Below are 25140 nucleotides of genomic sequence, written 5' to 3'. Positions count from 1 at the left end.
AGTTCAATATCCACGTCCACTTCGAAATCTGATGGAAAATTTTCGACACATTTTGACAACGATTAAGAAAAGAGTGGAAACATAGGCTAAGCAGCAGCATATTCCAATGTTGGAACGGAGATGCCGATGTTAACGTGGCAACAACACTAACATATGATTGTTAACTTAAAATTCAAGTATTTACAGTTACACCGTTATGTTCGCTCTTGTTAATACCAAGTTACCTTTAACAGGACAACATCTTCAAGACATCCTCAGAAACAGAAAACAGTTTATTCATTCACTCAAATTCACTTTATGTCAGAATGAAAATCTGCAACTTCTGCATGTCACTGGCCATCATTTTGGTGATGACGAACATCAACATGGTAACGACTGAGAATCACATCCCCACCACTCTGGATGGCCCATTTGACCCCGTGACTCGCCGGTTCGACCCATCTCTGCGACGAGGCAGTGATGACTTGCCCATGACTCATCCAAGGCTAAGAAAGAATGTCACTTCAAATTTCCCTGAACAGATTGCTATTGCAATTTCCTCACCAACTTCCATGTGGGTTTCTTGGGTTACTGGTAAATTTCCAAAATTTATTGGTTTTGTGTTTGTGTGTGTGTGTTGTTTTTTTCTTGATGTTTATGGTGTTGTATTCTAAAGCATCAAGTTGTTGCCGGGTTGTGTTTTTGGGTTTTGGATAAGGGGATGCACAGATTGGCCTCAATGTGACCCCACTTGATCCTGCATCCGTTGGAAGTGAGGTGTTGTATGGGAAAGAGAGTGGAAAGTACACAAGTGTTGGAAAAGGTGATTCTGTTGTTTACAGTCAATTGTATCCCTTTCAAGACCTCTGGAATTACACTTCTGGTATCATTCACCATGTGAAACTTGAAGGTAGTTTGAGTTACTTGTTGTTTAAACTTTTTTGTTCAAATGGATGATGATAGTGTTTGGTGCTGAGTTTGAAGCAGTGACCACTCACAAACTGTAAGATTTATATGATGATGTGTTGAATGTAAATTCTGATTCACTATCAAAAACAAAAAGAATGGTATCAAGTGAAGAAGTACAATAACTCAAATTTGGAACTCAGTTTGGAGAAAGTTCAGAGATATTTCTTTCTTGTTGTAGGTCTTGAACCAGGAACCAGATATTATTACAAATGTGGGGATAGTTCTATACCATCCATGAGCCAAGAGCTTTCTTTTGAGACTTTTCCAAAACCCAGTCCAAATGATTATCCACATCGAATAGCAATTATTGGAGATTTGGGCCTCACAAGCAATTCTACAACAACTATTGATCATCTAATTCACAATGATCCGTCTTTGATTCTAATGATTGGAGATTTAACATATGCAAATCAGTATCTTACAACTGGTGGAAAGGGAGTTCCGTGTTTTTCATGTGCATTTCCAGATGCTCCTATTAGAGAGACATATCAACCTCGATGGGATGGGTGGGGAAGGTAATGTTCCTGAAGGTTTGAGTTCTATGCCAATTTTTGTTATCAGGTCTTAGCTGAAGTTGCATGTTGATCAAAACAACAACTTAAAAATTCCACTTTACTCTAAATATTTAGACTTGGGGATGGATGGGCATTTATACTTCTCAGTTTCAAAAATGAGAATTGTGTAACCCAATTTATTAAAAATACCGTAACAACCTGAAAATTCTAATGCTTAGTCAGCTAAATTTTTATTCTTCGTTGTGATTATACTGCATTTTCTTTCGTCAGGTGGTATGTTGGACTTGTGCATTGCTGCACTGTTAGTAGTTTGTTTGATTAGTCTATATCTCAATAATGCTATAGTATCTGTCACACCCTTCTTAGACGAACAAGTTTTGGGGGAGGTGGAGGTGAAATATTAGAATCTCTTCTACAAATAGCTGATCCATATGTTAGTTGAGAAATTCTGTTGGTATGATTAGGTCATTAGTTTTTGAAATATCAGGTTTATGGAGCCTTTGACCTCAGAAATTCCTATGATGGTTATTGAGGGGAATCATGAGATTGAACCTCAAGCTGATGGGATCACATTCAAATCATACTTGACACGATTTGCAGTTCCTGCTGAAGAAAGTGGCTCTAAAAGTAAATTCTACTACTCTTTCGATGCTGGTGGCATACACTTTATCATGTTGGGGGCATATGTTGATTACAACAGTACTGGCAAGTGATAGCTGATACAATATATTTGATCTTATGTAAACCATTCATTGCATTAAATTTTAGATGGTCAAACTTGATGTGTTTCACTGGATCTTTAATCCAGGTGCACAGTTTGCTTGGATGAAGCAAGATCTGAAAAGTATTGATCGTAGCGTAACCCCTTGGTTGGTAGCTGCATGGCATCCTCCTTGGTATAATAGCTATGCTTCACACTATCAAGAATTTGAGTGTATGAGATTGGAAATGGAAGAACTTCTCTATCAATACAGAGTTGATATAGTTTTTAATGGTCATGTAAGTTAAATTTATTTTATTTGGTTATCAGTTTTAAAACATTAGTTTGTAAATATCATGGTCAAAATATTTAATTTGTGTCCCCAAAATCTAAAACGAGCATTTATGGAGATGAAAATGAATCACTAGATACTGTTCTATTCCCTTGTTAATTTAATTTGGAAGTTATTGTCAAAATATATAATGTTACAAGTCATCTTTCCAGTATTCTCGGGGATATCTATTTTTAAATTTAGATGTTTTATTTATTTTTCAGTTCATGTACAATAGTGATCACAGCACTTGATGCAACTGAATTTTCCTAGAGTGATGTATATTTAGTCTGTTATGAGAGAATAAGGTGGGTGGAGCTTGTATTATGAAGTGGCAATATGTGGTAATTCCTGCTTTAGGGTGTTGAATCTTTCAAATAATCATATCATAACCATAATCATCTGAATGCAATGCTTTTGCCTCAAAACTGTCCTGTTAGTCTTGGTTCCCATTTGGGAATAGCTTACAACACAGTAAGAGGATTGTCAATGTGTGGGATTCTGAATGAATTCAGAATCTGAGTTATACGCTACTATTTTAACTTTTAAGTGAATAATTTTGAAAATTTTGATTGTTGATGTATGTAACAATTCACAATTGAATCCTGTCCATGCACATTTAGTTCCAACTGCATAGGATTTTCTAGCATAACTTTATTCCTCTTGCTAAGAATATTAAGATCTGTATTATTTGTTTTAAGATCTCTATTAGTTTGTAGTGAAAGCTATTTCTAATTGAATTTATTCTTTTGGATAGAATTATCTGCAATGACATTTCAGAAATAAAGCTTATTTTAGATTTAGTTTTTTTTCTTATGGTTTACATAAACATTGTCGAGTGTTGTCCATCTTGCAGGTTCATGCTTATGAGCGGATGAATAGAGTTTATAATTACACGTTGGATCCTTGTGGACCTATTTACATAACTGTTGGAGATGGTGGAAATATTGAAAAAGTAGATGTTGATCACGCAGATGACACTGGAAAGTGTCCTTCCCCTGGAGATAACATACCAGAATTTGGAGGAGTTTGCCATTTAAATTTTCCCTTTGGTCCTGCTAAAGGCAACTTTTGTTGGAACAAACAACCTGAGTGGAGTGCATTTAGAGAAAGCAGTTTTGGACATGGGATACTTGAGGTATAATCTTCAGATTGTGAACATTTTTATTTTGATTTGTATTGCTGTTGTAACTAGCCTGCAGGTTCAGTTAGCTCAATCACTCGGTGATTTATTCCAGCTAGCCTAACCTCTCAATTGGAATGCCAATACTGATATGTTACTCTTGTACTTTGTCAATGTATTTCGCTATGAATGGGCATCCTCCTCATAGGCCTTTGAGTGTGATGTTTGTCTTGGCAGCTTCATTGGTTTGTTTATTGACCTAATGTTAGTTTTTAGTGATGCTTGTTTTGATAATGCATGGATGTTTACCCACAGGTGATATGCAACTTGACCAGGAAATCATTTGCATGCTGAATTCCTTGGTACATGACATCAATAAGAAGCATTAAAACAGTTGGATGTAAATGAATTATCCAAGCTGAGTATTTGAAGCTCATTTTTGGCTTGTGAAAAAAGATACTGCTTAAGCTTAACTCATTTATTCAAACAAGTTAAATTCAAAATTTGAATTTGACTTGCCTAAAATTATGAAGCTTTAGTTTAGCTTATTTAGCTTGTTATAATTTGTTTATTTTCTTTTCCTTTATCAAATCTCTTCTTGAAGTATTTTAAGTTTATTTAGTCATAAATAGACATTTTTATGCTGAAAGATGGATTATCTATTAATATATTATTATTATTATCTGTACTCCATTTCTTAAGCAAAATTATCAATTTTTTTTCCATTATACAAAATTAAATTTGTTTCTCCAGGATAACAAATGAATCTAATAAAGCATTTAATGAGATGAGCTCTAATAATTCTCAAATATCTTAATTCTTTTACAATGCTAGTTCAGCTGTACCATTACTTTTTATGCATACTTATATTATTGCTTTACGTACGATATAAGCCTTTAAATGTACGGAGATATAGGGTGTGTTTGGAAATAGTGATTTATTAAGTTCTTTTTATGTCATAAGTTTAATGATGAAACTAATTGAGATTAGCCGAAAACTACTTATGAGGGTCATATTTACAAATTTTAGGATAATATGGCTGAATTTTCTTTGTTTTGGAACATTATATTAATTTTATTAAATGTTAAGAATTATAGGTTTAGGATCAGTGAATGATTGAAAAAAAAAAGGATATATAGACTTTCAATAATAAGATATTAGACTCATGGTGTGAAATAATATGATGAAAGATACTAACACGATGGGTCTATTTGTACTGATAATTAGTTTTAAGTGTTCTTGTATTACCATTGGTACAAGTCCAAACCCTTTCCTTTAAAATTTTTATCTTTCTATTTTATTGCAGGTTGTGAATTCAACATATGCATTATGGACTTGGCACCGAAATCAAGATAATTATAAAGAAAATGCAGTTGGAGATCAAATATACGTTGTGCGGCAGCCTGAATTGTGCATGAAAGATTTAAAAGTATTAGTTCCATACTGAAGCTTTAGTCTTCCAAAGGTTTTTCCTGATTATGAAACTATATGTGAATGTGATGATTTCTTGCTTTTTTTTTTCTTCATAACCCTTTTCTAAAATTTTATTGCATTCAAAGTTTTATAGACATAATTTCATTTTTGATTCCTCAACTCCCATAGATTTTATCCTTCAAGGGAGTGACTATGGCCCAGAAGAGACTTCAGGTGGACCACCTCTGACCCAATGCAGAACCTTTTAATTGACTTAAAATTCCATGATGTTTTGTGATTTTCTATTGATCAAGTGCAAAACTTGCATTGTACATTTCTACACAAGAAATTTTCCCTATTACTTTCCATGATGTAAAAGTTCAACTTGGAAGGCTTTTCTACCCAGGACTCAACCTACTAAAATTTTTACACAGCGCAAAATTTGTTAGGAAAATATGTTCTAGTGCCATTTTGTGACTTGCCAAACCGCCATTAGTTGGATTAGTACTTGTTTGGTTTACAGAGTTGGGTAGAATTAATTTTGAACTGTTGAATATGATTTAGATACGTACATAAATTAATTTGAACCACATATTAGAAAATGTGTTTTTGATTTTATTTGTATAGGCTTTAGAAGATCTGCACTTACAATTTTACTGATTACTGAAAAGCTGCTTGTTTCAATTTCATTTGAACAGCTGATTATCAAATATCAATTTTATTTGCTTTGACTTAACTGTCACACACTTAAAAAGATTTAAATTATTTTTGGTCAAGTGTTGATTTCAATCTTCCTTTGCCTTTGTTGTTATAGTCACAGGACTCACAGCAATCACTTCCAAATAATTCATCCCCTAAATCCTCTACTGCTCCTAGCCACCTCTCTCTGGTAAGCTCTTTTATTTTTGCTTCCTCACTCTAAACCCACATTTTTGTATGATGAGAAAAGAAATGGAATCCAACCTATTGAATTTAATCACTCAGGATGTTTCTATCATCATATCACAATTCCTTGGGGTTCTCTTTATGTATGGTTTATATGCTCAGGTAATTCAAATCTTGTTTCTCTTGTTTGTGTGTGTGTGTGGCCAAGTTTTTCTTATATGTGCACTATTTTCATGTGATAAAATTAAAACATTTGTAAATTTTGTTCTTTTTTTTATAAAAGTTTTGGCAAGGCTTGTTCTATTTTTAATTTATTGAAAATGGATACATCAATCATATTTTTTAATGTTTCATTTTCTTTAAACAGAAAATAGTAAACAAAGTCAACTATATTTTCTAAAATTTGAAAATATAAAGATGAAAAATAGTCTTAGAAAATGATTCTAATTGTTTTCTTTTCTTTCATTTTGAAGGTGGAGTGGAGCTAGGTTTTGGACAATCACTCATCTAAAGCTAGCCAAAGAGTGGTGAGGATAACTTGATTATGATTTATTTATTTTCTATTTTTTCTACCATTGTTACTTTCCCCTCTTCATGTCATATGTATTAGGCCAATTTATGATGGACCTTTTATTTATCTGCCTTTTTTCCTCATAAATGCAGGAGATACGGATTTGTGCATAAAATCAACCAGATTTTTATACTGTTCTAGTTGTGATCCTTTGTTCAGGATTGAAAGTGTGTGCATCTTCAGCAATGATTGGTTAAGCGTTTCCTTCAAGGGGATACTTTGGAATGGAGCATGTTACATGCCTTCGCTTTTTTCAATTTTCATTTCCTGTGGTGTAAGTTTGGATACATCAAAACAAGATCAAAGGGAACTTGAAAAGCCATTTTGTTTTTTAAATTGTCAGCCTAAATATGCATGTGGCAATTTTTACGTAAATGTAACTTCTGGAAGCCTTTGCTATTTTAATTTTTTTGGAGTTTTTCAATGCTAATTTTATGTATTACACTATTAAGTAATTTAACTGAGGGATACACGCAACACTACTGAATTACTACATGGGAATGAAATGTCATTGTCACATTGTTTTTTCAACTTGCTATTATTTGTTAATTAAGGAGTAATATAATAATAACAGTATGAATTTCATGTGTTTTTCATAAAGCCCTGTGACTCATTTTTCAATGGGACTCAAAAATTAAATTCACCTAAAACTAGATATTATTAAAGAAAATTTGCTAGAATTTAGTTTACCATTTGGTTAAACATTACGTGGCCTAATTGATAAAGAGTAAAGCCATGTTATTTGGTTGGGCTCATTTTTGAAACATTTGAAATTTCACTTAAAATAAAAAATATTTAGTAGCAATATACCTCTCAAAGAAATGGTTCAGAAAATGTAACGTGTCAAATGATAGACTCAGTAAGCGCCACGTACTCTGTCGGCTATTTTTCAAATAAAAAGAAAGGATCGTTCCTTTGTTGGTTTCAACTAAGAATCAGACATAAGCAACTTCTTCGTATGTTTTTCAGTAACTCGAGGTATGTTCATGTTCAAAAGGATAACTTTGTGACTCAGAAAAGTTGTTAGTTAATAACTGTTGACTTATGCTCTGTTTTCTCTATGATGCTGTTAATAAAATAAAGTTCTTCTTAGTAATTCTTGCACCTCCTTTTTCTAAGAAACTCTTGATTCTTCTTCTTGTAGGAAATTCTTGGTTCTTAATTCTTGTCTCTCTTGAAAAATGTTTTTTTGTTTGTTTTCTTTTTTTCTCTCTTAGTAATTCTTCTTTTTCTTCGTGGTACTTCTTCTCTGTAATTCTTTTTCTTGATAATTCTTTATACTTCTTTCTTCTTGGTAATTCTTTTTCTTCTCTCTTTTAGTAATTCTTTTTTTTTTATTCTTAGTGATACTTCTTCCTCTTTTTGGTAGTTCTTTTTTTCCTTCTTCTTGAAATAAAATAAACTCCTATTTTCTTGCATTTATTTGACTGATCATGTTATGGAGAAATGAAATAAGCCTATTATTTTCTTGCATTTGTTTGACCAATCACAATGGAACTAACTTTTCTAAATTTAATGTTACATGCAAGCAGATTTGTCAAGGAGTATCTGAAATATTTGCTTAGTCACTTATTTTCATCTTCAATTTATCATGTTTGTTCCACACTAATTCACTTAGCTTTACTATCTTTATGCATATATTTTTTAGTGTTTGATGATGAATAACTCAATTCGTTAGCCCACACGTGCTGCAGAGGTGCCACTGAGTTTTCCATCGTCAAGATAAAAGTGTTATTGAGATTTTTGTCACTTAATTAGAGTTATGATTATGATTAGTTCACAGTTTCTTCAGTTTTGAAATTTCTTCTTATAATATGATTCATCTGTTACTATTACTAACTTCTGCAGAGGTTGATGCATTTGTGAGATGTGCTTTCAATTGGCACTAAGGAGTGTAATGCTGCATGCACAAGTTGAATTGCTGGCCAGCTGATTTTCCAACCAGGTAAGAATTTTTCTCCAACCACTTTTTCCTACTCTTCTTTTTCTTCATCTAATTCTTGCTAGTTCTTCCAATTTGATAATTCTTCCTTTTCTTGGTAGTCTTCTTTTTGGTTATTGTTGTTCTTCTTGATAGTTTTTTATACTTCTTCCTTTTTCAGTAATTCTTTTTCTTTATTTTCTTAATTTTTTATTGTAATTTTTTTCCCTCTATAGTAATTCTTTTTCCTTTTTTTTTTTTGGTAATTCTTCTTATTTTGTATTTTTTCTTACATTCTTTTAAATGGTAATTCGCACTTAGGACTTCTTTCTTCTTGATAATTTGTCTTTTTTTAGTAATTTTTTTCTTCTTGATAATTTAATTCTTCTTACTTCTTCCTTTTTTGATAATTCTTCTTCTTTTGGTTATTATTCTTCTTCTCGATGATAATTCTTGATACTTATTCCTTTGTATTTTGGTAATTCTTATTCTTGATTTTCTTAATTTTTTATATGGTAATTTTCTTCTCTCAGTAATTTTTTATTTTTTCTAGTAAATCTCTTTCTTTCTTTTTTTGTAATTCTTCCTTTTGTTTTCTTTTTCTGGCTGTTCTTATTCTTCTTGGTAATTCTTTATTTTTTCTAGTAATTCTTTTTTTTTTTTTTTAATTCTTCTCATTTTTTCTCTTCTTCTTTTTTGTAATTCTTATTTTTCTTCCTCTTCTTTTTTCTTCTTGGTAATTCTTTTTTCTCTCTGATATTTCTTTTTTTTTAATTCTTTCTTCTTGATAATTCATCTTCTTTTTAGTAATTCTTTTTTTTTCTTGATAATTCTTCTTTTTCTTACTATATTTTCTATATTCTTTTTTTGGTAATACTTTTTTTTTCTCGTGATAATTTCTCTTTTTCTTCTTTTTTTTCTCGGTATTTCTCTTCTTTTTGATAATTCGTTTTTAGTATTTTTTTCTTAATAATAATTCTTTCCTGATTGATATTCTTTTTCTTTTTTAATTCTTTCTACCCGATATTTATTTATTCTTCTGTTAATACTTCTTTTTCCTTTCTCTGATCATTCTTTTTCTTCTCAGTTCTTCTCTTTTTACTCAATAATTCTTGGTTTTTATGATAGTTTTTTTTTCCCTTGGTAACCTATTTTAGAAATTCTTTTTTTTTTCCTTCTTATTCTATGTGGTTATTTTTACTTCTTTTTTTGTAAGTCCTCTTCTTGTTAATTCTTGATTATTCTTTTTCAATTTTTTCTTTTTGGTAAATATTGTTTGATTCTTGAATCTTCTATTTCTCTGTAATTTTTTCTTTCTTAGTTCTTTTTAATTTTTGATAATTTTTCTTCTTTTTCTTGTTGGAAATTCTTTCTACTTTTTCATTCTTCTTCTTGGTGTCCTTTAAACTTTTGGTAAATCTTGTTCTTTTTCTTGGTAATGCTTCTCCCTCTTCTTGGTAATTTTTCTCCTTTTTGGCAACTCTGTCGTAAGAGATTTTTCTTTTCTATCTTTTGTTCAGCTTGGATGTTAGTCAAAGCTTTTTTCCCCGACTCTTCTGATTCTTGCTACTTCTATCATCTTGATAATTCTTCTTCTTCTTGCTATCCTTCTTTCTTTTTGGATTGGTTATTGTTCTTTTTGTTGATAATTTTTTATATTTCTTCCTTTGTTTTGTTAATTCTTGTTCTTGGTTTTCTTAATTTTTTTTAATGGTAATTCCTTCTCTTTAATTTTTTTTAGTGATTCTCTTTAATTCTTGCCTTGTTTCTTTATATTCTTTTTCAATTCTTGTCGCATCTTGTTCTTGATGATTCTTTTTGTTGACATTCTTCTTTTTAGCAATTCTTTTTCTTTCTTGATAATTCTTCTTTTTGGTTACTGTTCTTCTTCAGTACTTGCTTTTTCTCATGTTAATTCTTTTTCTCGATTGTTTTTCTTTTTCTTTTTTTTTTCTTGGTGTTCCATTTCATTTTAATAATTTTTTTCTTCTTGGTTATTTTTCTTTTGGTAATTCTTGATTTTTCTTTTTCTTAATTATTAGTTCTTTATGTTAATTTTTTTCTTTTTTTAATAATTTTTAGTTCGTTATGGTATTTTTCTTTTCTTAGATACTTTTTTCTCTTGGTTATTCTTCTTTTATTTTTTTTCAATAATTCTTGGTTATTCTTCTTCTTCATCTTCTTTTCTATATATATATATATATATATATATATATATATATTCTTTTTCTTGATACTTTTCCTTCTTAGAACTTCTTTCCCCTCCCTTTTCTTTTTAAACTCTCTGTACATCCTTTTTCTATTTATTTTGATTGATTGATCATGGAACAAACTTTTTTTAATTAATACTTTTTCTCTTCTGGTATTCTTGTTCTTTTTCTTTTTCAATTTTTTTATCTTGAAAATTATTTTTACTTCTTTTTACTTTTTTCTGATCATTCTTTTTCTTCTTCTCAGTCCTCCTTTTTCTCAGTAATATAAAAAAAATTAGAATAAAATAGACAAAAAGATAATATGTAATGAATTCATAAAAATTAATAACTAAACATTTAAGTTTTTTAGATGACAAAATAATTGAGTTATTATAATGATGAGAACTTTTTTTCTAATATAAATTTTTGTTTTTATGTTCAACTAGAATTCAATCGAATAATAAACCAATGCAAAATGTTTTTTTTTTTCATTTATTAAACTTTTTTAATAAAAAAACATATTTTAACAAATATATCTCATTTAATAATGTTGGATTTACATTTCCTAAAAATACTTCAATTTTTTTGGTCCATTTTCCATAAACTCATTGTTATTAGCAAACACTTTTTCAAATGTTATGATATTGGTTCTTCTAAAGCTAATTTCCTAAACTCACTTTAACATTTCGATTTTCATTTCTCATCATTGCTCTATTTGGAATAACTTATACATTCTTCTTGAGTATGGCATTGAAACTCGTTCATCGTATATGCAGTAGCGTTCTTCTTCTTGATAACTCTTGATACTTTTATTTGGTAATTACTTTTCTTGTTTTTAGTATTTATTAATTCTTTTTTGTCCTCTAAATCCTTCTTGATAATAGTTCTTCCTCTTTATGGCAATTACACTTTTTGTTGATGATTCTCAAAGTACTTTACGGAATTACTGGCATCAAAGTTAATTTTCTTACTACTCTTTATGGTAATTATTTTCTTCTTCCTGTACTTCTTTTTCTACTCCTCTTATAATTCTTGGGACTTCTTCCTTATCGATAGTTCTTCTTAGTATTCTTCCTTTTAGTAATCTTAATTTCCTTCTTTTTGGTTTATTGCTTCTTCTTCCTTATTTCTTCTTCTTGGTGATTCTTGATAGCTCTTGGTAATTTTTGTTGTTGTTTATTCTTGATTTTTATGGTAATTCTTGGTTCTCCTTTTTCTCAATATATTTGTTTCTTCTTCGGCATAGTGCCTTTTTTTCTTATTGGTAACTCTTGGTTCTTCAATTCTTTTTCTTCTTGTCGGTAATACTTTTTTACTTCTTGAAATTTTTTTTTCTTGGTATTCTTCTTGATAATTCTTCCTTCTTCTTGGTAATATTTCTTGTTCTTTTTTCCTCACGGTAAATCTTGGTGCTTCTTTTTTGGTAATTGTTTTTTCGTTTAGGTAATACTTGGAAATTTTCTTCTTCTTTATAGCAACTTTTCTTGATTCTTCTCCTTCTTTTTGGTTTCTCTTGGTAATTCTTCTTTATTTTTTCCTTTTGGTAATAATATAAGCTATTTCATGGTGATATATTTTCTCTTGAAATAAAATTAGCTAATATTTAGTTGCATCTGTTTTACTAATCACAATAAGGCAAGCTGTTCTAAATTTCATGTTACATGCATGCAGATCTATCAAAGATGTCAAAGACTACCTCTAGACTTGGGTTGGAAGCAAGTGGTGCTTTTGTCAACATTGTTTTAGATACCTCCATAGGGTTACTTGATCATTAGTGTTCCCACTGATTATGCAGAACATGTTATGACCAGAGTATCAGTATAATAACACACAACTAAAATAAGAGATGAAAAATAAGAGCCAACAAAGACAATATAAAATTATCACAGAAGAAAAATTACACTACTCTTCACTCTAAAATTTACTCCTCAAAATAGGAGGCTATTACTACCAAGTACAAGCTCGGTGTAATACAAAATGAAAGGGAAAGAGAAGATTTTGGGATGATTGATTAGTAAGACCCCTTGCCCTTTTATAAGCAAAGGAGGGGTCATCCTTTGAAGTTCCCACCGATGTGGGACTTCTTACTTAACAATTCTCCCACTTGAAGATTATGATTAAGTTAATCATATCTTCACACACATTACTAATATATATATTACAATTACATGTTGCTTATATTCCTAATAGGCCATACAAGGATCGACACCATGTAAACTTGTGATTGTTCACTGGCTTTGTCATTATGTCTGCTATGTTGTCTTTGGTGTGAATCTTTTGCATATCCACTCTACCTTCCTCTACTACTTCACGAACAAAGTGGTATTGTATACCTATGTGCTTTGTTCTAGAATGAAAAGCGGGATTCTTTGCAATATGCAAAGCACTTTGACTGTCACAATACACAGTAGTAGTATGCTGTTTGTGCCCAAGTTCCTCCAATAGCCTTTGAATCCAGATTGCTTCCTTGCATGCCTCAGTAGCTGCCATGTATTCAGCTTCTGTAGTAGACAAAGCTACAACAGTTTGCAACTTAGATAACCAGCTTACTGCCCCTCCAGCAAGTGTAAACACATAACCAGTAGTAGATTTCCTTTTATCCAGATCTCCTGCAAAATCTGAATCAACATAGCCTTTCACAATAAATTCTGATCCTTCAAAACATAATGCAACATTAGAGGTTCCTTTTATGTATCTAAGGATCCTCTTTACAACATTCCAATGCTCTCTACCAGGATCTGCCATGTACCTACTGACTGCTCCCACTGCTTGTGCAATGTCTGGTCTAGTACAAATCATGGCATACATAAGGCTTCCCACCGCTGATGCATACGGCACTTGAGACATTTCCATCCTCTCCGCTTCATTGCTAGGACACATACTTGAGGATAATTTATAACTGACAGGAAGTGGGGTAGAGATTGGCTTACAATCTTGCATATTGAAGCGCCGCAAGACTTTACGAAGATAATTCTTTTGAGAGAGCCAAATCTTCCTATCTTTTCTGTCTCGGTGTATTTGCATCCCTAAAATCTTGTTTGCTGGTCCTAAGTCCTTCATATCAAACTCCCTAGCTAATTGTGCCTTCAATTCTTGAATTCGATCTTTGTTGGGGCCTACCACCAGCATGTCATCCACATACAACAACAAAATGATGAAATCATTATCACCAAACCTCTTGTAATACGTACAATGGTCTGAACTCAGTCTGTTGTATCTGAGGCTAATAATGAAGGAATCAAATCTCTTGTACCAACACCTTGGCGCCTGTTTTAAACCGTACAGAGATTTGGTCAACCTGCAAACCAAGTCTTCCTTTCCTTGTTCTTCAAAACCTTCTGGTTGGAGCATATATATTTTCTCTTCAAGTTCTCCATGTAGAAAAGCAGTCTTTACATCAAGTTGCTCAAGATGTAAATCAAATGCAGCACACATTGCCAGAACAATTCTGATTGTGGTTAATCGAACAACTGGAGAGAATATCTCGTTGAAATCAATGCCTTCTTTCTGAGCATATCCTTTAACCACTAATCTTGCACGATACCGCTCCACTTGATCATTACCATCTCGTTTGATTTTATAGACCCATTTACAACCAATGGTTTTTCGATCTTTTGGAAGTTCAACAAGTTTCCATGTCTTGTTTTTATGTAAGGCCTCAATTTCTTCCTGCATTGCTGTCATCCATAATGAAGCATCTGAACTCCTCAAAGCCTCATGAAAGGTTGATGGTTCTCCTTCATCTGTTAGAAGACAATATGCATCGTGGCTTGCCATCACATAGTCTGAGTGCCAAGATGGTCTCCTTATCTCACGTCTTGTTTGTTGAGTTTCTCCATCATTGGCATCATTTGATTCTTGTTCTCCGTGCTCTTGTTCTGCTTCAGAGTTGTCATCTTCTTTAGCTTTCCTTTCTATCACTACTGAAGTAGTGTCTTTGGTAGTACTGTCATCTTTCTGCTCCTTTTGCAGTTCATTTTCTGCAAAGACTACATCTCTGCTAACAACAACCTTGCAGGCAGTGGGATCCCACAAGCGATACCCCTTAACATTGTCAGCATAACCCAAGAATATACATTTCCTGGATTTTGGATCCAGTTTTGTTCTTTCTTGAGAATTGTACATCACGTACACAGGACATCCAAACACATGAAATGAAGAATAATTAGGTGGCTTTCCATTCCATATCTCCATTGGTGTCTTCAAACCAATTGTTGTTGATGGTGATCGGTTTATTACATAACAGGCAGTTTTCACTGCTTCTGCCCAGAAAGATTTAGCCACTCCTGTTGTTCTTAGCATAGCTTTTGTTCTTTCTAGAAGAGTTCTGTTCATCCGCTCTGCTACACCATTCTGCTGAGGTGTATAAGGCACTGTGAATTGCCTTGAAATACCCTCTTGCTTGCAAAATGTCAGAAAATTACCATCTACATATTCTCCTCCATTGTCTGTCCTTAAGCACTTAATTCTTTTCCCAGTTTCAAGTTCTACTAGTGCTTTAAATTCCTTGAATACTGGAAACACATCTGACTTCTTCTTGATTGGGTACACCCACAATCTCCTTGAGTGATCATCAATGAATGATACAAAATATTTTGCTCCTCCAATAGATACTTCCAGTGATTCCCATACATCAGAATGAATCAAGTCCAGTATGTGTCTGCTTCTTGTAGTCACGTTGCCAAACTTCAATTTATGCTGCTTACTTGTCACACAGTGCTCACAAAATGGTAAGGTTACCATTTTGAGCCCGGGCAAGAGATTACGTTCTGCTAGAATTTTCAGGCCTCGTTCTGACATATGACCAAGTCTACGATGCCACATCATTGTTTCTTCTTCTTGACTAATTGCAACTGATGCATCTGCTTCTTTCAACGTATCTCCCAAAAGCATGTATAAATTGGTTGTGATCTTTTCTGCTTTCATCACTACCAAATTGCCTTTAACTACCTTCATGATCCCACCTTCAATGTGGATCTTGTACTTGAGGTCATCCAATTGCCCAATGGACAATAGATTCTTTTTCAAACCCTTCACATGTCGTACCCCTTGAATTGTTCGAATGGTACCATTATACATTTTCAATTTGACAGTACCAATTCCAACAATTTCTAGGGCATGATCATTTCCCATGAACACGGATCCTCCTGAGATAGGTTCATAATTGTAAAACCAGTCTCGACATGGAGTCATGTGCCAGGTTGCACCTGAATCCAATATCCAACATTCATGAAGTTGTCTTCTACCTCTAGATTTTACTGCTTCACTATATAAGATTTCACCATCATCTGAAGTACTTGCAACACAACCTTGAGAGGTTGATGCTTCAATATTCTTCCCTCCTCCACTCTTCTTGTTCCAACAATCTTTCTTCACGTGCCCTCTCTTGCCACAGTTGTAGCATTTGAGGTTCTTTCTTCTCTGAGATTTTGATCTACCATGATTCTGGCTCCCACTGGAACCACGTTCCATTGATCTTCCTCTCATCATCGTCAATGCTTCTGCCTGTTTAGAATTTTTCAGTCTATCTTCCTTATTCTTTCTCCTGGATTCTTCTTCAAGAACTGCTCCAACAACATCATCAAAGGATAGACGACCAATAATGTTGTTGTTTGTTATATTGATGATGAGTTGATCATATGAATCTGGTAAACTCTGGAGTAGAAGCTCCACACGTTCATTTTCTACTATGTTGAAATCTGCGACTGTAAGCTGAGCAAACAGCGTATTCAAATTGTTGATGTGGTCCGTTACTGATGTGGACTCACTCATTCGAAGAGTGTAGAGTTTCCTCTTCAAGAATATTCTGGTATGAAGTGACTTGACCTCGTACAACTTGATCAGTGTGTCCCAAATCTCCTTTGCAGTCTTCTTCTCTGCAACACTGGATAACACTGAATCAGCCAATGCTAAGTACAAATTGGCAACAGCATTGTTATCCATTTCTCTCCATTTTTCTTCTGAAATATCTGCAGGTCTGCCTTCAATTGCATCAAGACAATTGTCTTTTCTCAAAATTGCTCTTATCTTCAATTTCCACAGGGAGAAATTACTCCCATTAAATTTCTCTATCTCATATTTTGCTGCCATATTTTCTCTCTTTATTATACCGACTTATGCACTTCTCACTATGAATAGTATTGTCTACTGGAATAACATAGGTAGACCATGAACTAACACACCAAAAAAAAATTCCCAGGAAAGAGAGGTGGGTCACTATAGACACTCTTAAATACCAAATCTTTCCTAGCCAGAACTTTTTCAGATAGCAGTTTCACACTACCAAACTTTTCCAGTAACAATTCTTTTTTGATGTGAAAGATCGGATTAAACCGCAATCACAGAGCATACTCAGAATTTTACCAACACTATTCTAATGACAATAGCAGCGGAATAAACTAAACCAATTGCTCTGATACCACTGTTGTGACCAGAGTATCAGTATAATAACACACAACTAAAATAAGAGATGAAAAATAAGAGCCAACAAAGACAATATAAAATTATCACAGAAGAAAAATTACACTACTCCTCACTCTAAAATTTACTCCTCAAAATAGGAGACTATTACTACCAAGTACAAGCTCGGTGTAATACAAAATGAAAGGGAAAGAGAAGATTTTGGGATGATTGATTAGTAAGACCCCTTGCCCTTTTATAAGCAAAGGAGGGGTCATCCTTTGAAGTTCCCACCGATGTGGGACTTCTTACTTAACAGAACAAAGGTCATGTGCTTGGGTATCCTTCATGATAGTAACGTAAATGATGGATCTCAATTATAAGCTTATTCTAATGCAATTTTCCGACTTACTTTTTTCTGATAATTTTTACTCGTTATGATTTTTTTTCCCTTTCCATGGTTAAACTGTTGCTCGATATAAGGAATTATTTTCTTTCCTTAAATCTTTCATAGATCCTAGGATTGGGATCCAAGTATGTTTTGACACATTCCATAGGGGGGTACAAAGGATGTTTCCCCTTGTGAAGCTTTTGCCTAGTCATTGGTTGTCAGTGAAATATACATTGGGTATTTATTTATTTTTCAATACTATAAAACATGATAAATAATAAATGTAGACAATACATGCAATGAAAACAGATTAAACTAACTGGTTAATATTTGTATATAAAGAAAATTGTTTAATTGACTGTTTGTATTCTATCTTACGTATAATTTTGTTCTGTTGATTTTAATTGTTCATATTCATTCTTTATAATTTTTTTAAATATTTGAATTGAGTCTCTTTTCTAAAAATTTAATTAAACAACTAACAAGAATAGAACAAAGGTGTAATATCTAATTAATTTATACAAATTTGCAACGGAAAAGTGTATAGATAGAATAAATAACCAAAAAATATTTATTATGTTCATTTAAATAATTTATATACTTTACCAATTTATATAATTAATTGTATGTCATACTTTTATTATATTTTTTTTATTAATTATTAGAAAATAGGTGAAGGATTTAATTTAAACAATTGAAAATATAAAGACCAAAATTATAGTTAAGCTAAAATAAAAACTTTATTTGACATGAGAATACAAATGAATATAATGGACAGTCTCTCCTTAAAATAGATCTACATGAAAATGAATTTTTATATAAAATATGTACAAAAATCTTATATGAAACGTAATACTGAATAAACTACATTTGTGATCACATGGATCGTATAATTACATTATATTAGCCGTTGAAATTGACCCATTTAAATTAGTAATGAGGATTAAGTGTTCTGGGGTCCTTATTAGGTAGATGAACTAGCTTTGTCTTTGTTGAATTTCCAAAAAAAGGTTAGTACTGTTGCTTATTGGTTGAACATATATGTAAGACAGAAATCCCATTACTAAAGCAAGGAAGAAGAATATGGTAGAACTCATGACGTTATTGCTTATAATTATTCATAGCCATTGCATGTGGAAAATGTAACAATAAACAATGATGTTATTTCATTTTCCTAAAAAAAGAAATAATGTTCTTTCCTTGTCTGTGAAAATGATTTATGTTACTCAGATAAATCACATAAATATTTTTCGTGAGGTTGTAAATTTTTCACGTGATTAATTACCATCAATTAATAACTTATTATGAAAAGCAAGATTTACGTATATGCATTATGTTTGGTTTCAATATATCATCTTAATCCTATCAGCATTTCAGACAAAGAATTAAAGATTAAGAAAAAATAGCAGCCATAACTGATTAACAAATAATTGATTCAAGTGGTATAAATAATTTTTCTTACGTAAGATTTTGGATTTATAAGAAATTTCTTTTGAAAAACTAACCTTATCTCTCTCAAAAAATTGTCTGAAAAAAGCAGCTGCAACCATGGTATAATTTTGGCAAGTGATTTTTATTTTTAATCATTAAATGAAAAAGATAACTTGTGGGTATGATACTGAATAAGTGCAATTTGACAACTTGGTTGAAAGTGAGATATTGCTGCCCAATTCCATTGAAATATACATGCATGAAGCCAAAGTCAATGTTGTTAATTTATTTCCCCAACCAGAAAACCACCAACCTCAAACTCACTTGTCACTAAACAAATATCTCGAATTCAAGATATGCAACAAGCGTGGATACTTGCACTTGCATATTAACCTCTCTCTACCTCCGAATAACTCTTTGTTAACAACACTCAAGCTATTTTAAGATCATATCATTGTACTCAACACAAACACAACACAAGGCATTGAGAGAGTTAGCATAGCAATTAGCAACATTTCTTAGCATGCAACACAATCATTCAAAGGTTTAAAACTAATTCAAACAAGACAAGCAAAGGCAACAACATATGAATCTCTTATAGTAATTGAACATTTCTTATCCTATTGTTCAATGCCCATGGCATGACCAATTTTCTCTCCGACGAGTGCTCCTCCTTCTCTCAGCTTCTTGCTGATGGTGATGGTGATGGGTTCCACAAACTCAACCAGAGAAGACTCATTGATTTGGTGGTTGCTTCTTCCCCACACCCTTCCTCCTTCCTCAGCTCGCCCCAGGTACATAGTGCTACTCAGAGCATTTTTATCATTGTAATAGAGAAAGAGTTGCATGATTTTATTTTTATCCATTCATATACTTTCATGTGATTTCTCTGAAATTTTTTTTATTGATCTATATATAATTTATATGATAAAAACTTTTAATCTAACTGTTGATTTTAAAATAAATTTTTTTAATAAAAATTTATTACACAATATAATTCTTGGTATAAATTATACAAGTGTAATTTGATTTCCCACAGATACATTGTTAAACTTTTTACTTCGGGTTAGAATTTTGACATCGATCCAAACATCATATTTTTGACAAAGAATTGGTCCTTATAGTTTAATTTATCAATAAGATTGTGTAATAAATGGTTCATATTTTAGACATTGTGTGAACATATGTCTAAGAATTGGTCCATCCATAAAGTTATAGACATTGTGTGAATATATTTCTAAGAAAAAGAAATTATAGGAAATAAAATTCAAAATGAGTGAAAACAATAAAAATCAACATCAAATCTTTCAAAACATAATATGCACATTGCAGCAATGGATTTTTGGTTGCGTTACCTTGATTCTCCATAGAGATAATTTTGTCTGGTTTGATCTTTAGAAAAAAAAAACTGAGAAAAAAAAAGTGCAAATAAAAAATAAAGTGATAACAATAAAGTGACATTTTTGTAATTATCACTAAAAACCTATCAATTGAAATAAAAAGGCAAATAAACCCTAAAATTCATTCCATTTAATTTAATACCTTTTCGACATAAAGTTATTAAGTATTTATAATCTGATATTGATGATTGGACTTTATAGTATTGTAAGAGGATGAAAGTGCAGGATCATGCATGGCATTACAACATATGCCATACAATATGATCTTTTCGCCTTGATGACAACGAATATACAATACAAATGTGAAGTTCTTATTATATCTTCATGCAAATATATGTACAGAGTCCCTTCGGAATATCCCACCAACAGGCTTTATTAGCACATGTAACAGTGCAAGCTGTCATAGCACAATTAAATATGCAAATGCCAGCCAATTATCATAAGCCCACAATAGTAACAACTTCCAATGATGAACCATTGACACAACATTCATCTTTTACTCTGAATGATGCCAATTCAAAGCAGAAAGTGGCACCATCAGAGAATATATCTCATGCTAATAAGAAATATCAAATGCTTTCTTCCCTAGCTACTGATAAACCTTCAAATGATGGCTACAATTGGCGAAAGTACGGGCAAAAACAAGTTAAGGGTAGTGAATTTCCAAGGAGCTACTACAAATGCACACATGTGAATTGTTATGTGAAGAAAAAGGTTGAGCGTGCCTCTGATGGTCACATCATTGAAATCATCTATAAAGGGCAACATAACCATGCAAAGCCTCATGCACATAGGCGCGTAAAAGTTAACTCAAATGAAAATACATGCATCCATCATGCCAAGTCTGAGTCAAAGTTAAACACACATCAAGCTTTTTGGGTTGGAAATTCAAACAAGTTAGGTGGTGAAGAGTTGGGTGATTGTTTTGTTCTTGAGAGTGATCAGAATCAGGACTTCAATCAAAGGGCTCCTAGTGACAATGAGGACATGGGTGATGTAGACATTAGGGAAGAAGGAGATTACAGTGAACCAAATCCTAAGAGAAGGTATTTTCATTGTTTCATTTTGTTCGTCTAAAAGTAGTAAACTTTGTTTGAAAAAATATATATTAAACTTTTTTGTTTTCAATGTACTAAATGTTTTTTTTTAATTAAAGTATATTACTTTGAGTTATTTAAAATGGATCCTAAAAGTTGACTTTAATATTTTATTTTATTTTTATAGTATAAGCTGAAGTTGTGTGTTTCAGGAACACTGATATTGGGGTTTCTAAAGCTCCTGTGCCTCACAAGACTATCACAGAACCCAAAATCATTGTGCAAACAAGAAGTGAAGTTGATATTTTGGATGATGGGTACAGGTGGCGCAAGTATGGGCAGAAAATGGTAAAGGGTAATCCTCATCCAAGGTGATCACTGTGTGTATTCTTTTGTACTAGGCTTCATATTTTCTTAAAAATAGAAAGAAAAACGTGTATGTAAAGAAATGCATATATGAAGTTTAAATAATTGCATTGTGTGATTGAAGTAAATCAATAGTAGTAGCTATGAAGTTGATCAAACTTCAAATTCAAACATTCAATGATCCTTATTTATTCAGCCAATTTTCAATTGCTATAAAAAGCAGTGCATATTCCCATAAAACTTTCCATTTATTACTTTTTTGTTTTTTGCTCTCTAATGTTATAATTTGGCCTATGATCAATTTGTATGAACAGGAGTTATTACAAATGCACAAGTGCAGGATGCAATGTGCGAAAGCATGTTGAGAGAGCTTCAATGGATCCCAAAGCGGTGATAACTACCTATGAAGGAAAGCATAATCATGATGTGCCTGCTGCTAGAAACGTACAGCAGCCACAATATTAATATTGCCGCTAGCAATTCAATGCCTTTAAAGCCACATAAAGTAGTGCCCTTAAAAATCCTTTGCTTAAAGATATGGATTTTGGAAATAATGACCAAAGATTGGCATATTTGCGCTTAAAAGAAGAGCAAATCATAGTATAAATCATAGTTATCATAATACATGGTTGCTCACTTTTTACATTAGTACCACAAGACTTTTCTTTATGGTAAATTTGGTATGTGGTATGTGGTGGCAAGCAATATTAGTTATCAAAATTTCTATTCAGTACATGTGTATTGTTTTGTAGCCTTTCTGTATGTAACTTTCTTTTGCCAATGTAAATTTTTAAATTGTTTGTGTAAGTTGTTAACAGGTGTGAAGATCATTTTAATTTTTTAACTAAACTATGAATTTAGTTATAGTTATAATTTACTAGCTACCAAATTGTTTTTAGTTTTGTTTAGTGTTTCGTTATTGTAAGGGTGAAAAAAATTTGTGTAGTCTTTAACCATGGAATCTGAATCCCTCTAATTCATACAGGAACTGGAAAATTTTTACTTAAGCTAAAACTAAAATTTTTGCAAAATTAACACATTGTCGGAGGGAGAGTTGCAAAGTGAGGTAAAAATGGAGGAGGTAAAGATTGAGAGAGGAGATGTAGTGGAGAGCTCACTGGCAGTGTAAAATCAAAATTCTATATTTTTGTTTAAGAAAAATAGAACTCAAGGTCCAATTCCCATGCAAATCAGAAGTGATTTGTTTCCTGTACCATGTGATTTCAACTAATAATATTATGTCATATGTATAAATTTTATAATTTACGAGAAAAAGTTAATATTTGATGTGATGTATATTAATATGTATAAATTTCTTTTATTCTTCTTTAAGTTAATGTTAAGAGATGTATATTAATATATTTTTATAGATTTTTTTTATGAGTGAGATAATATACTTTAGTATTCAAACGAGGAAGGTTAGATTTGGTTTTGTTTTTAGAAGTTGAGGTGTAATAATTTTTATATTTTATTTGTTGTTATTTATAAGAAGAACTCTTTTTTTTTTGTTTCGTTTTCTGTCAATCTGACTAGAAACACTATGAAGTTGCCTGATTGTTTTATTAAACATGACAAATTTTCAAAACATATTACACACATAAAAAAAATATTAGGATTTTAATCTTTCTTTTTAGGAGAAACTTCATCTATAGCAAAGCATTGTAGCAAAAAAAATGATGATACTATTTAAACACCTTGTAGCATCATTTATAACATGGATAAAGATAGGAAGACAAAAGTATGCAATAAAATGAGTCATATGAAAAGAGATAAAAAAATTATTAAAGAATTTTTTAATAACAGTAAAAAATTGGTGAACACTAATATACATTAATATATATATATATATATATATATATATAATATTTATATTTATTTCATAAAACCTAAACTATAAGTTTTATAATTTTAAAAAAATTAAAATAAAGAATAAAAAAATAAAAAATATCATATATTATTAATTAAAAATATATTTATACCTTTTCTCTCTGTTTTTGTGTCATAGAATTCTTCTATTTAGTATCACTGAATAATGGAGATAAATTTGATAATATATATATTTAATTTTTTTTAAATAAAGTCTTGTCTCAAATAAGATTACTTTTTATCCTAAAATAAAATACCATTAGACCACACGCGCGCACACACACATATTAATGTTGAAGTCATGTTATGAAAAGTTTTTTTTTTTTCATTTAAATTTTTTTTGTCTCAAAGAAAGTTTTAATGATTTTTATAAATGTGATTGAATAAGATGTAATGATAATGTAAAATACATCATACTTAGTATAAATAAAAATTTAAATATTTTATAAAAATTAATAGTTTTTCTAAAACTTATTAAATAATTCTAAAGTACTTTTAGCATAGAATAATATGACTTAGCAGTGATGCAAAACCATAGTTGAAAAGTAAGAATATTGTCTTATGTAAAAAAATGGGGCAAAAGAAAAGTTTTTTTCTTTCCTTAAAATATAGTATGTTTTTTCATATTTTAAATGCATATTCTTTATTTTAGTCCTTAAGTATGATTTTTTTAGTATATATTTTAAAAATTAATATATTTATATTTCATAAAAACCTAAACCATAAATTTTATAATTTTAAATAATTAAAATAAGTAATAAAAAATATTAAAAAACACCACATTATTATTGATTAAAAATATATTTTAACTTTTTCCATCAGCTTTTGTGTCATGGAGTTCTTCTGCTAACCAATAGCACATCAAATAGCATCACTCAATAACTAACAAAAGATTAATTCGACAATATATATCTAACTTTTTAAAATGAAGTCTTGAAATACATATAATGTGTATATAAATAATTAATCCCATGATATTCAACTCAAATAAGATTACTTTCTCAAAACAATACATATAATCCTAGAAAAAAGAATAATATTACTCAATGGTAAAATGTTAGTTATATCCAATTATGCAAATTAGAAGCTTGACATGGTAGGTTACAAAAGAGAATTGGCCAATAATTACATCAACAACTTAACTAAAAATGAAACTAAGTGTCAAATTCCAATCCTGAATTCCACTTTGCTCTGCTTCAAGTGGAACCGTTGGTTGGGTGGTTGGCTACAACAACTGCCACCATTGCATAGCAGAGAGTCATAGATCACACCCCTCTCTGTCTCTCTCATTGTTCCTCTGTATGTCCAACCAAAGCATGAAGTTAACTAACATAGGAAAACATGATCCAAAATGTCACATCAAGCTATTTCTTTTATTTTCGCCAAAAAAAGAAAAGAAAAAGACGTGACCCAATTTGGACCCACGAATTTCTGTTCCTTCTCTTTAGCATTTGAAAATCCTCCACCCCCCAATTCTCCGAGGATCTCGCACACCCATTTGGGAAAAACGCAAAAGGGTTGGATCGAAATGCACGCAGAGAAAGAGACTTAAAGGAGAAAAACAGGGGAGGAGAGAGAAAAACAGGGGAGGGGTTGTTCTGTTTCAGAACAAAGCTAGCATTTTTCGTGCAATTCCAAATGCCCTTGTTTA

General features: G+C 31.5%; 2 protein-coding genes across 12 annotated transcripts; both read left to right on the top strand.

Moving 5' to 3' along the window:
* The first annotated feature begins 196 nt into the window (after positions 1 to 196).
* On the top strand, positions 197 to 7001 carry LOC113867206 (purple acid phosphatase 23). 8 transcript variants are annotated; one of them, XM_027502343.1, is made up of 11 exons: positions 197 to 573; positions 698 to 889; positions 1127 to 1463; positions 1951 to 2168; positions 2272 to 2462; positions 3351 to 3632; positions 4924 to 5046; positions 5845 to 5919; positions 6015 to 6077; positions 6389 to 6442; positions 6579 to 7001. In XM_027502343.1, exons 1-10 carry the CDS (start codon positions 306 to 308, stop codon positions 6401 to 6403), a joined length of 1764 nt encoding a protein of 587 aa, XP_027358144.1. In that variant the 5' UTR covers positions 197 to 305; the 3' UTR covers positions 6404 to 6442; positions 6579 to 7001. The 8 variants fall into 8 exon arrangements, 6 of the variants coding, with proteins under 6 accessions (XP_027358144.1, XP_027358147.1, XP_027358143.1 ...); XM_027502342.1 differs by having other exon boundaries at positions 224 to 573; positions 5851 to 5919; positions 6389 to 6438; positions 6626 to 6675; XM_027502347.1 differs by having other exon boundaries at positions 360 to 573; positions 709 to 889; positions 5851 to 5919; positions 6389 to 6438; positions 6626 to 6675.
* A 12183-nt stretch (positions 7002 to 19184) lies between these two features.
* Positions 19185 to 22518, top strand: LOC113867597 (probable WRKY transcription factor 4). Of its 4 annotated transcripts, none has more exons than XM_027502992.1 (4): positions 19185 to 19614; positions 20563 to 21266; positions 21470 to 21628; positions 21938 to 22508. In XM_027502992.1, exons 1-4 carry the CDS (start codon positions 19462 to 19464, stop codon positions 22086 to 22088), a joined length of 1167 nt encoding a protein of 388 aa, XP_027358793.1. In that variant the 5' UTR covers positions 19185 to 19461; the 3' UTR covers positions 22089 to 22508. The 4 variants fall into 4 exon arrangements, with proteins under 4 accessions (XP_027358793.1, XP_027358795.1, XP_027358797.1 ...); XM_027502994.1 differs by having other exon boundaries at positions 19247 to 19614; positions 20422 to 21266; positions 21938 to 22518; XM_027502996.1 differs by having other exon boundaries at positions 19263 to 19614; positions 20810 to 21266.
* Positions 22519 to 25140: the final 2622 nt, after the last annotated feature.

The sequence above is a fragment of the Abrus precatorius genome, unplaced genomic scaffold (assembly GCF_003935025.1).
Source record: "Abrus precatorius isolate BTA unplaced genomic scaffold, Abrus_2018 Scaffold5, whole genome shotgun sequence".
NCBI lineage: Eukaryota > Viridiplantae > Streptophyta > Magnoliopsida > Fabales > Fabaceae > Abrus > Abrus precatorius.
This window is presented reverse-complemented; position numbering and strand designations above follow the sequence as displayed.